Raw genomic sequence first — 12,431 nt, forward strand, 5'->3', positions numbered from 1 at the left:
GACTAGCGTTAAAGCCGCATCCCAACGAATAATAAACCTTCTTCCAGGCAGTCGTCAGATTTCCTCCATTCTGTCACCTTCGGTTTCCGTTCGCTTCGAGTTTCATGATTATTGCTTTTTTTTTTTTTTTTTTTTCCCCCTCTTGCACTCCCTTGCGCAAACCAAAACCTCGCGGGCTGTAGTCGGTCCATACTTGCATCGTCTCGCTCCTTTTTCCGTCCCTCAAGTCACTGTCGATCAATGCTCCAGGGGCATAACGTTGCTCTGACGGTGTCTACCCGCCTCGAGCATCATGGCCAGCGGTAGGCCTCCCGGTCACCACCCAGCCGCTGGCCGCGATGACGACCTGCTGCAGCTGGAGGACACGACCCCTATGTATAATCCTGGACAGGGCCCGCCCGTCAACGACGACCATTTGTTGCGACAGTACAATATCGATGATTCCGACTACCCCCAGGCGCGACCTTCAATTTCCTATGACCAGTTTGTCGGCGGACAGGCGCCGCCGCACTCCGGTGCTCATGCGACAGTCTCCGCGCATCCTCCGCCGCAGTCCGGGGCGTACATAGGCGATCCTTACATGGGGGCCGCCAATGTATCTCGAACCTATTCTCAAACCTCGGGCTTGGATAACTACCGACGTTATTCCGTCGACGAATACGATGATGGGTACTACCATGTGGATGATCATGATGATTATATGCAGTCCGACCATCGTGTACCGGAGGCGAATCAGCGGAATAGTATACTGGGCTTGGGAGGCGGGCTTATGGGAAGAGCAAAGCACATGCTGGGCATGGGTCAGGAATACTCGGACATGAACCTTCCTCTCACTGAGGCTGGTGCAAGGGCGGCACGAGTTGACAGCGCCGAACACGCCGAGGGGGGCATACCCCCGAGTCAGAAAAAGTCGAGGAAGTCGGATTTCAAGTTTGGTTTCGGGCGGAAGAAGGTCGACCCTTCGACTCTCGGACCTCGCATGATCGTGTTGAACAATCCCCCGGCCAATGCGGTGCATAAGTTCGTCGACAACCATGTCTCCACAGCAAAGTATAATATCATCACCTTCATTCCGAAGTTCTTATACGAACAATTCTCGAAATACGCCAATTTGTTTTTCTTGTTCACCGCTGTCCTCCAGCAAATCCCAAACGTGTCGCCGACAAATCGTTACACGACAATTGGTCCATTGCTGATTGTGTTGTTGGTCTCTGCTATCAAAGAACTTGTAGAAGACTATAAGCGGCGCTCTTCTGACAAGTCTCTGAATTACTCAAAAACTCAAATCCTGAAGGGATCGGCATTCCACGAAACGAAATGGATCGATGTCGCAGTGGGAGATATCGTTCGCGTTGAGTCAGAGCAGCCCTTCCCCGCTGATTTGGTTCTGTTGGCGTCTTCTGAACCTGAGGGCTTGTGCTACATCGAAACCGCCAACTTAGATGGAGAGACCAACCTAAAGATCAAACAGGCAATTCCGGAGACCGCACATTTGGTGAGCCCCGCTGATCTTAGCCGACTGAGTGGCCGGGTTAGGTCGGAGCAACCGAATAGCAGCCTCTACACCTATGAAGCTACCCTGACGATGCATGCCGGAGGGGGGGAGAAGGAACTCCCTCTGGCACCGGACCAGCTTCTTCTTCGAGGAGCTACCCTGCGAAACACGCCGTGGGTTCACGGTATTGTCGTTTTCACTGGCCATGAGACGAAACTGATGCGAAACGCGACAGCGACTCCGATCAAGCGGACGGCTGTAGAGCGCATGGTCAATGTTCAGATCCTCATGTTGGTCAGCATTCTGATCGCTCTTAGTGTTATCAGCTCCGTCGGCGATCTTATTATCCGACAAACCGCAGCCGACAAACTCACCTACCTTGACTATGGTAGTACGAACGCAGTAAAGCAATTCTTCCTGGATATATTCACATATTGGGTCCTTTATTCCAACCTTGTCCCAATCTCGCTTTTCGTGACAATTGAAATCGTCAAATACGCCCAGGCGTTCCTGATCAATTCTGACCTCGATATCTACTACGACAAAACAGACACTCCGGCCACATGTAGAACGTCGTCGTTAGTCGAAGAACTTGGGCAGATAGAATACATCTTTTCAGATAAGACAGGAACCTTGACTTGCAACATGATGGAGTTCAAGCAGTGTACAATTGGTGGCATCCAATATGGTGACGACATCCCAGAAGATCGACGAGCCACTGTAGAAGACGGAGTTGAAGTTGGGGTACATGACTATAAGAAGCTCAGGGAGAACCTACAAGGAGGTCATCCGACAGCAGACGCAATTCATCATTTCCTCACACTTCTCTCTACTTGCCACACTGTTATCCCTGAAAGATCTGAAAAGGAACCCGACAAAATCAAATACCAGGCAGCCTCTCCCGATGAGGGTGCTCTCGTTGAAGGTGCTGCAACGATGGGTTACCAATTCACGAACCGGAGGCCTCGCTCAGTGCTCGTCACAGTAGGGGGCCATGAGTATGAATATGAACTGCTGGCTGTCTGTGAGTTCAATTCGACGCGTAAACGAATGTCGACGATCTTCAGGTGTCCAGATGGGAAGATTCGAATCTACACCAAAGGTGCAGACACCGTCATTCTCGAGCGTCTCAATTCCGACAATCCCATTGTGGAGGCGACTTTGCAGCACCTGGAAGAATATGCTTCTGAAGGTCTCCGGACTCTTTGTTTAGCCATGCGTGAAATTTGTGAGGAAGAATTCCAGCAGTGGTACCAGATATACGACAAGGCTGCAACAACTGTTGGTGGAAACCGTGCAGACGAGCTGGACAAAGCTTCTGAGCTTATCGAGAAAGATTTCTACCTTCTTGGAGCTACTGCCATCGAGGATCGACTGCAGGATGGAGTCCCTGACACAATCCATACGTTACAGACCGCGGGCATCAAGGTCTGGGTTTTGACCGGTGATCGACAGGAAACCGCTATCAATATTGGAATGTCTTGCAAGTTGATCTCGGAGGACATGACGTTACTAATTGTTAATGAAGAGTCGTCTCAAGCTACTCGAGAAAACTTAACCAAGAAGCTGCAAGCTGTTCAGAGTCAGAATGCTTCGGGTGAAATTGAAGCGTTAGCTTTGATTATTGACGGACGCTCTCTGACATTCGCACTAGAGAAGGACATGGAAAAATTGTTCCTGGACCTTGCTATTCAGTGCAAAGCCGTAATCTGCTGGTAAGTTGTCATAGTCTGCTCCTATTAAACGCTCTGGTGCTGATAGCCCTCCCCTAGCCGTGTTTCTCCATTACAGAAAGCCCTGGTAGTCAAACTTGTGAAGCGTCACCTCAAATCCTTGCTTCTCGCTATCGGTGATGGTGCGAACGACGTGTCCATGATTCAGGCCGCACATGTTGGTGTTGGTATTAGTGGTCTTGAAGGTCTCCAAGCCGCTCGGTCTGCCGATGTGTCTATTGCTCAGTTCCGTTATCTCCGCAAACTTCTCCTTGTCCATGGCGCTTGGAGCTACCACAGAATCAGTCGTGTCATTCTGTATTCTTTCTACAAGAATATTGCCCTTTACATGACACAGTTCTGGGTAAGTGATGTTCTGATCTTCCATCCGCCGATTACTCTGAAAGCAACTGACAAAGACTTAGTACTCCTTCCAAAATGCTTTCTCCGGTGAAGTTATCTACGAGTCATGGACCTTGTCCTTCTACAACGTCTTCTTCACTGTACTTCCTCCATTCGCGATGGGCATCTGTGATCAATTCATCTCCGCTCGATTATTGGACCGGTATCCTCAGCTGTACCAGCTTGGACAGAAGGGGATGTTCTTCAAAAGGCACAGCTTCTGGTCATGGATCTTAAACGGTTTCTACCATTCCTTGCTACTATACATCGTCTCGGAGTTGATTTTCCTCTGGGATCTTCCTCAAGCAGACGGCAAGGTTGCTGGCCACTGGGTATGGGGATCTGCTCTGTACACGGCAGTCCTTGCCACTGTCCTTGGGAAAGCGGCACTGATCACTAACATATGGACCAAATACACGTTCATCGCTATCCCCGGATCAATGGTTATCTGGCTAGCGTTCCTTCCAGCCTATGGTTATGCCGCACCCGCTATCGGTTTCTCCACAGAGTACTACGGCACAATTCCCCATCTCTTCAAATCGCCTATTTTCTATCTCATGGCTATAGTCCTCCCATGTATCTGTCTTCTTCGGGACTACGCCTGGAAATATGCCAAGCGGATGTACTACCCGCAACATTACCACCACGTCCAAGAGATCCAGAAGTATAATGTGCAAGACTACCGCCCACGCATGGAACAGTTTCAGAAGGCAATCCGCAAGGTGCGCCAGGTTCAGCGCATGCGCAAACAACGCGGCTATGCATTCAGTCAGGCTGATGATGGCGCCCAAATGAGAGTCGTCAATGCTTATGATACCACGAGAGGAAGAGGTCGCTACGGTGAAATGACCAGTTCCAGAGCCTTAGTATAACGATCTGATTTTTTCTTTCTTTTTTTGTTTTACCTTCCTGTTCATCGCATCCATGTATTAGTTGCATTTGCAGCGGTCTGATGACCGACCTCCCTTTATCACTCTCTATCTCCCTCTTGCTAACCTTAACATTCATCTTCCTTCTTATCTCTCATTTTTTGGGCTATATTACACGATGCTGCTATTCTTTGCTTTCAGCTATCTACGTTCCCCCTTCCTATCTTCTCTATGAGTCAATGTGAAAATCTTGAATTTTGTGATATCAATTTCTTCGACTACACCACTTTGTTGATGTTTTTCTTGAACATGGATGACTTGTGATGTCTAGATAGGTTGAACAGACATGGGTGAAATTGCCCATCTTCTGTCGAAAGATTCTTCTACGTAAGTAAACCCGTGTAATTGCGTTAGACTCCATATCGTAAGTTAATCTCCATCGATCTCCGTAGTCGGCAATCAGTCTGATCTCACAAACTATTCGCAAGGTGACAGTGTCTAGACTAACAGAAATAGATAGGATACCAAATTCAGTAATTAGTACTAAAAGGAAACCAAGATCTTCCTCAAATCCTAGTATAGATACACATAAAAGCCTATTTAATAGCCATTACAGATTCGTGATTATTCACTACTAGTAAGAACAGTCAGCCATTAGACGTATAGGCAAACAGTTACCATCTCTCGAAAGCAACCATACCAAGTATTTCGGCGTTAGATGTAAACTCGTCAAGCATAAGTTTCGTCATCGACCATAGGGACCGCTGGTCATTATAAATATAGAGGAGGAGCCTTATGGTCGTTCTGCCAGCCACTCTCATGTCAATCTTAGGCTGAAGTGGGCGAGCGATTTTACTTTCAAGGTTGCAACGATGCGTTGAGATATTTGTCTTCCTGTTTCTTTTTTTAACCTTTTTTTCCCCCCCTTGAATTAAGAAACCAAGATTGGATTGACTGAAATTATATTATGTGTTACAAAAGTTTTGACCAGAAGCTATCTTGTACACCTCTCCCCAGCAGGCCTCCAACCAACCCCCAAGCCCTCCATAACAAGTCTCTCCCTTTCTTCCCACGTTCTCCCCTCCCGCTCAAGATCAATCACTTGTCCTCCAGTGGTACGTTCCCTAACCCCACTGGAATCAAATTTCCATCCCCGTGATTTCTTCGCGTATCGGCGCAGATCCCGTTCGAAGGTAGTATCGCCCGACCAGCCGAGGATGGCACATCCGACGGTGCGCCAGGGGGATATGATGATATCCACACGGCGGTGGGGGTTAGGGTTACGTTTCCGTTTCTGGCGAGATTGTTCTTCAGCATCTGCATCAGATGATGGAGTGGGGTCTGAGTCGTCATCGAAGTTCGGGTCTTGCCATACGACAAGCGCTTTGTCTAGACTGTCGAAGTGTTTCCCTGTATCGTCTCCCTTGTAGGGTAGAGTCTGTTGATCTCGATTTGATGTGGTCATATGCAAGGCTAGAGTATGTGTGATCCAGCCTTCTGATTCGAGGCTACCGACGATATCGACGACCAGATTCTTCGTTACGGACTCTTCACGGTGAGACAGGACAAGATCAACATCACCGCTGGCCTCCTTCCCACGTCGATACCCACCCACCACGATACATTCAACCCCACGGCCGTCGTATCGGGCATCTGGACGGACGAGATTAGCGTGACGATGGATGATCTTGGCAATGTCCTCAACTTCGTGGCGAGGGATACCCTGCAGGAACTCATCGTAGTATTTCACGCCGATTTGCTGCACGCGGGAGAGGCTGTTCCAGCCGTGTTCGACTACGTCGTCTAGATCTCGCCATTGGCGGTAGTAGTAGAAGTCACGGGCTGTTTTGGCACCTACGCCCCATATATTGTAGAATTCGTTTAGGACTCTGAGGACCGGGTCTGTGTCTAGTACCGTCGCAGCTTCGATGGTGCCATCTTCGCTTTGCTGGTATTCAGCGAAGAGGTTGGCGATCTTGGTATCGCAACCCGGTAGGGTGAGGATTTCGGATGGACGGCGGAATTCGTACGGGTAGGCGGCTATTGATGCAATGGAGGTGCTATAAGCTCTCACGCCAATTTCGTCGAGTGTCAGCTCTCGGATTTTACGGATTTTGACTAATTGATTGATGAATCTTTCGTTGGGTGGGTGGAGAGGCGCGGATCGCATGCAGGCGTATAGGGTATGGTTCTTGACCCAGCCTGGGGCTGGTGGCAAGGGGGCCATTTCTTCGTTTTCGGATGTAGTCTGTCGGTATAGTTTTGGTGGGCGATGTTGGCTAGATGGTGCTTCGTGTGTTCGGCGAGAAAACCGGTTAGATGGTGCCGGGGGTGGCTTGAGAAGGGTGTCTTTCTTTGCCCTTTGTAGTATATCGCTTGCCTGAGAGCCTCCTGCCTCTGTGACGTTCGGTTTAGTGGCAGGGCGCTCGACCTTGCGAGCTTCGTATACCACATACGGGTCAAAGGGCAAAAGCTCTTTTGCTTCAACACATCGGTCTAACCATTCTAAGCGGACAACTCGGAGTATGTCTGCTCCCTCCCCCGAACCTGAATGACCTGATACGACTGATAACCGATCAGTTGATACGGACCTTGGTCTCGGTCGCTTTAAATGTTTGCCGGTGCCATGTTTGCTTCGCACGCCGTCCTCTTCACTCTCCGTCTCCGTACTGAGATCAACCACGTCCACCTCCGTGACGACTTCCACAGGTCGCGGAGTGGGTTCATGGATGCCACCTCTCTTCGCTAAGACTGTTGAAGTCGAAAGGTCAAGGTCCTCTGTCCATACACCGCGGGATCTTAGCTCCAGAGCGGCCCGTTTCTTCTGTCCGATTTTGCCGAGAATCAATCTCGCCTCGGAAACATCGTAGGTTAGGCTTGCGTCTCGACTGACAAGACTCTCCTCTATTTGATGCAGTGATTCCAGACTGAGATGAGTAGGCAGCACGAAGATAGTCGGACAGGTGGAGAAGCTTGGTCCGTGACCGTCGTGTAAGGATGAGATGTCGGATAAATCATCAGACATGGCGGGGTATTATCTCCATCGCTCCGTATATATGTTAGTGCATTATATATAAAATAATGATTATATGTGCATATATGTAAAGATTCAATATAAACGCGGTGCAATACAAGTTGGGTACTAGGTCCCCATCATGCACGTTCAGTAGATAAATTGTCGTCAAGGGTTAGGCATAATTTATTTGAATTTAAGTTAGAACCTCGTATTAAATAATTGCGAATCGTGCCCCACAACTGACAGAGATTACTCAATTGCGCACCTGCAGTAACTTATCGGCAATAAGTATCAATAGGTGGACATCATAGTACAATATCTTGCCTTGAAGGTTTTTGGATGGCATGGCTGTAGCCTGTGATGTCATTATATCTCCTGCTGCCTGAGGCAGACTTTGTCTACCGGGGAAGGTACTTTATGAACTTTGTAATACATCACGCTTTATGCTAAAAGATAAAATTTCTATTTCGTCATGTGGTGTAAATCCCAATCAGTTTCATACTCTCATGTAGTCCGCCTTTATCCAACTCTAGGTTCATGCTAATAACATGCATGCATGCTGTTCCAATCCACCTCAAGCATGACCATCCACCGGCTCCACCGCAACCTGAGATGCAGCCTTCTTACTGACAGCACCGTAGTTAGCACCGGACGCGCCGCCCCGTTCTTCACTCAGAATAGGAGTCTCGCTTCTTGGTGCTGCGACATTGTCACGGTTTCCCTCTTCGTCCGTCACAATGGTCTTTCCGTGTCTTCTCGCAACCCATCTCCTCCATGGCTTGTATACGGCAACACTTAGACCACCAATGATGATGAATAACCCGCAGATCCCACCACCAATAGCATCGTAGTAGTCTCCGGCTGTCTGCACCCCATCCCAGAATTTACCCGTGGGCTCAGCGACGTTGAGCACCAGAGTGAGAAGCTGAATGACACCGATCACGATAGCAACGACGACAGTCAAGCAGGTTAGCACGATAGAGTAGTACAAGAACGCGATAGGGTCGCGGTGGTTCTGTGAGGGCTGAATTTCGTGATCTTCACCTATAAGTGGCGTCTCGGCGGTAGAGCTGCCTTCCTTTGGTGGGAGGAAGTTAGCAGCGGGCTGAATGTATAGCGAGAGCATGAGGGCCCCGTCAGTGGTGTCGAGGAGGCACATTCCAGCTAGGTGGATGTGAGTAAGATGGTTCACGAGTCACTGTATTGGTTCTAAACATACCTGTGAAGAGGATCGGGAAGATCAGAATGACCCAGAAATCTGTGCCCCGCGCAGCTTCAACAGAGGAAATACCAAGGAGAGCTATCTCCGAAGATGTATCGAATCCAAGACCGAAAAGAATACCAAGCGGGTACATCTTCCAAGGGCTGGGAATCTGTTAGCCAAGATTCATTTCACCTCCAATACGGTGTAGCTTACCGGTCAATCAATTTGAACATCCGTTTGAGTACATTGAACAGGACTCCGCCTCCTTCAATCTTCCATGCTTCATCTTCTTGGCCCTCTGGGAGGTCTAAAACTTTTTGCATCTGTTTGTACAGTTTATACAGGATATAGAAGTTCATGAGACCTAACAAGATGAGAAAAGCGGCACTGACGGACGTGCCAATAATTCCGCCGACAGTACTAAAGCTGTCAAAGCGGGACGACACGGCGGCTGCAGTGGCAGCCACAACGATAGATGTGACGATGACAATGCTAATAGTTCGTCAGTCCTGTCAATGGGGATTAAGGGAACAAGAGCACGTACGTTGAGTGACCCAGGGAGAAAAAGGTTCCCACGGTGACCGGTTTTTGGCCCGTGGCTAGCAGCCTACGCGTCATCAAATCGATAGCCTGGCATCATATATTAGATGAGTTATATATACACAGGACAGGGCACATACTGAGATATGATCAGCATCAAAGGCATGCCTCAACCCTAAGGTGTACGCAAGAACGGCATTAGAGACCAGAGACCTATCGCATTGTCAGTATTAACCAGGTTCTTCCATATAGCACAGATATCAAGCTCCTAGTTGATCAGGACGACATACGGATAGTAACGCTGAGACATATGTTAGCGAATATCCTAGTGTAGACCTCCAAGTTCAATGACCTTCGCTATGACATCGGGAGTAACATACCAGAACAACAGCAACCGCAATCCATACCGCGATATTGATGAATGCAATGAATAATATGATAGCAAGAGCAGGAAAAGGGATTTTGCGAACTCCCGGTATGCGACTATGGGAGCGCTCTGCATGTCGAATGAGTGATTTCGGCGTCCATTTGCTCTTTGTCTCGACCCCCTGGGAGTCTGACATGGCCTCCGAGAAGCTGGGAGGAGACGTTTCCCGCATGATGAAGAATCTGAATTGACAAGATTGGTTCTCACGGGCGGTTGTAATATCCCGTCTCCTTCACTATATAGTTAGTCTACCCAGGGTTTAAAATTCTGTGTCTGTGTCGCGTGTTGCGTGAGGGTGGTGGATGAATCTTTATTCCATATGTGGGGTAGGAAGAAAAGTGATAGATAAGAGTAGTTAACTAACTTAAGACTTATTATTAATAATGATAGCTACTACGTAGTTAATGGTGGAGCTAGGAAAGAAAAAGCAAACGAGCCAAGCGAACTGGACGAAGTCGATCTGAGCAAATTAAAGCTTGTTTCCTCGCTTGTGGCCGAGTTCCATTCTTCGAATCCCTTGCGCTTCACACGGTGTTCCGATGGTTTCCGACCTTGAATCAGCGGTGTGGGAGAAGGAGAAGAATGGCCTATGAATGCGATATGACAGGCGAATAATATACTTCTGAGTACGGCCATTGCATTTTTTTTTTTTTGACAATCTCAGCCCATCACAATGTGCAGAATTCATATGCAATCATCAATGTGACGGCCGACGACTGCCGATGCCCCACTACTTCCACCCCTCTCGGCATAAACCGTCAAGTCGGAGGCTACCGATGTGACCCTACTCCACTACTTACGCAAAAGTCGTGATAACAAATGCTTCGAAATGTGTCAATTGGATTTTTAAACCTACGGACACGTCGTTTTGTGTGGCCATTCGGCAGTCTTTACCGTGCATCGCCCCTCTTTTATCCTTTGGCGAGATGGTATGTTGAGACGAACCGATTCCAGATATCACTCTGGGAAGTGCGGGCTTACTTCAACGTGTCAACGACGTGAAGAACGGTATCCTCTGAAGTGTTCATACTCGTACTCTATAAGGTTGAGTTATGGCGTTGGTCACTAAGGCCGAGTTGGCCGGTTCGCCGATATCTTCGGGCCAGATCCACTTGGGATTTAATCGGCATGTTTGGCGGATGATGAATGGTTACGAACCATCTCGGAATGTTCTAGCCGCAACGAAGCAGAACACCCTACAGTCTTTCGACTCGGGAGTAGGAAAGTAAGGGTTAAGCATGTGATGCCAACCGACATCTAGCTCTCCATTCCCCAAATCAAGCGGCGGCGAGAACAGTTGGCGACGGTGTCCATTTGGTGACGGTGGGCTTAGTCTGTTGCAGATTGGAATTGAGTATGTTCCACTCGTTCCTCGTAATCGGGGTAACATCAGAAGCAGATTGTGGGGTCTTGGGTCCCCGCTTTGCCGGAACAGCCCTATATCTCGGGGGATTGGCCTCCATGCGCGCCCGAACGGTGCGCTTCGGGGAGTTCCGGCTGCTATGCTCAGCCCGTGCCCGCGGCGGCAAGATAATCCCTTCCTGGCCGAATTGTTTCTTATAAGTTTGGGCAATGTGGGTCAGGAGTTCATCTCGCACGTCGAGCTGTTCATATACACGGTGGAAGAATGCTTTACTGAACGGGCGACCCTGAAAATCCCCAATGGTACGATGCAGGAGCTGCACGCAGGATGTGACGCAGGACGCTTCGGGATTTTTGCCTTGATTGGAAAGGATGCACAGCCGGCGTTTGAATGTGTAGATTCGGTCTACATTGAGCAGCGTGAGGCCTTCTCGGCTGAAAATGACCTCGTTCTGCATAATCGACTGTTGGACCAGGTACTCGTTGGCCTGGCGCTCGTATTGACTGCGGTTTAGGGCGTCGGTCCAGCTCTGACCCAGTGAGAACTTGCTGGCGGCTTTGACCACGGCGCGGTAGACGGTGCGCCAAGTTTGTTGGTCAAGCTCCTCGATGGGAATTACCATAAGGTCGGATGGTTCGCCGGTGGGATATGGCTTTCCACGACCCACTAGCAACGTGGCATGCATCATCTTCTGTTCGAGCTTGTAGGAGATGTACTCGAGGGCGGGGAGAATTGAAGGAGGAAGAGTCTCCGAGTCAAAGGTAAAGTCAGGAGAAAGGGGGCTAGAGATCATATCGGTTGTAAGACTGCGAGCAGGAGAAGTAGGCACGTAAACACCCGTTGGACGTGGTAGACGAATCACACCCATGGTGGATTCCTGACAAAAGAGCAGATGGTGTATAGAATAAGACCGTTCAGAATGAGTAACGTGGTTCTAAACCACGGACAACCCCAGGTTATTCTCTGGAGGGTCTGGTGATAAAAAAAAAAATAAGAGGCGAGGATGGAAGGCCTGGGGAAACCCATCAAGACCTTATTATATTTCCCTCATCATGCCAAATGGGATGGACTAAAAGAGGGGAAGGTATTATTGTCATGAGAGTCAACACACCAAATTTCTCTAAATTGAGCGTTCTAATCATAGCAAATTGTTGCAGCAATCAGATTGGATTCCAAGGGAACGGAAGCCAATACATTGGCCCCATCACGATAACCTTAAGCGCCGACTGTGATGACTTTACGACAACCTGCAGATAGTCACCCACTAGCATTGCAGGATCAGCATATCTCCCAAGTATGATTGGCTGAATGGATCCGAAAATAGCACCAATTAACCATTTATTTTCCTGTTAAATTCAGAGTCATTGGAGGGTGGTTCGCACTAAATGTTCTAAAAATGGATA

The 12,431-nt window shown here is 48.8% G+C and overlaps 4 protein-coding genes across 4 annotated transcripts; 1 reads left to right on the top strand and 3 right to left on the bottom strand.

Annotated features, from left to right (window-relative positions):
- The first annotated feature begins 127 nt into the window (after positions 1 to 127).
- BDV38DRAFT_244944 (aminophospholipid-translocating P4-type ATPase DRS2) lies at positions 128 to 4,839 on the top strand. Its single transcript, XM_032054400.1, has 3 exons — positions 128 to 3,210; positions 3,268 to 3,571; positions 3,633 to 4,839. The coding sequence occupies exons 1-3, from the start codon at positions 293 to 295 to the stop codon at positions 4,479 to 4,481; spliced, it is 4,071 nt and encodes a 1,356-aa protein (XP_031914309.1). The 5' UTR covers positions 128 to 292; the 3' UTR covers positions 4,482 to 4,839.
- Positions 4,840 to 5,472: 633 nt separating this feature from the next.
- Positions 5,473 to 9,837, bottom strand: BDV38DRAFT_270721 (high-affinity nickel-transport protein-domain-containing protein; the record flags this gene model as incomplete). Its single annotated transcript, XM_032057193.1, has 9 exons — positions 5,473 to 7,450; positions 7,888 to 7,892; positions 8,102 to 8,658; positions 8,714 to 8,859; positions 8,912 to 9,190; positions 9,243 to 9,328; positions 9,379 to 9,451; position 9,539; positions 9,603 to 9,837. 9 exons carry the CDS (start codon positions 9,835 to 9,837, stop codon positions 5,473 to 5,475), a joined length of 3,360 nt encoding a protein of 1,119 aa, XP_031914310.1.
- A 110-nt stretch (positions 9,838 to 9,947) lies between these two features.
- BDV38DRAFT_74513 (uncharacterized protein) lies at positions 9,948 to 10,392 on the bottom strand. The gene has a single exon (XM_032063861.1). It carries the CDS (start codon positions 10,299 to 10,301, stop codon positions 10,059 to 10,061), a length of 243 nt encoding a protein of 80 aa, XP_031914311.1. The 5' UTR covers positions 10,302 to 10,392; the 3' UTR covers positions 9,948 to 10,058.
- Positions 10,393 to 10,804: 412 nt separating this feature from the next.
- Positions 10,805 to 12,052, bottom strand: BDV38DRAFT_74511 (uncharacterized protein). The gene has a single exon (XM_032063860.1). It carries the CDS (start codon positions 11,894 to 11,896, stop codon positions 10,943 to 10,945), a length of 954 nt encoding a protein of 317 aa, XP_031914312.1. The 5' UTR covers positions 11,897 to 12,052; the 3' UTR covers positions 10,805 to 10,942.
- Positions 12,053 to 12,431: the final 379 nt, after the last annotated feature.

Source organism: Aspergillus pseudotamarii (genome assembly GCF_009193445.1).
Source record: "Aspergillus pseudotamarii strain CBS 117625 unplaced genomic scaffold BDV38scaffold_22, whole genome shotgun sequence".
Taxonomy (NCBI): Eukaryota; Fungi; Ascomycota; class Eurotiomycetes; order Eurotiales; family Aspergillaceae; genus Aspergillus; species Aspergillus pseudotamarii.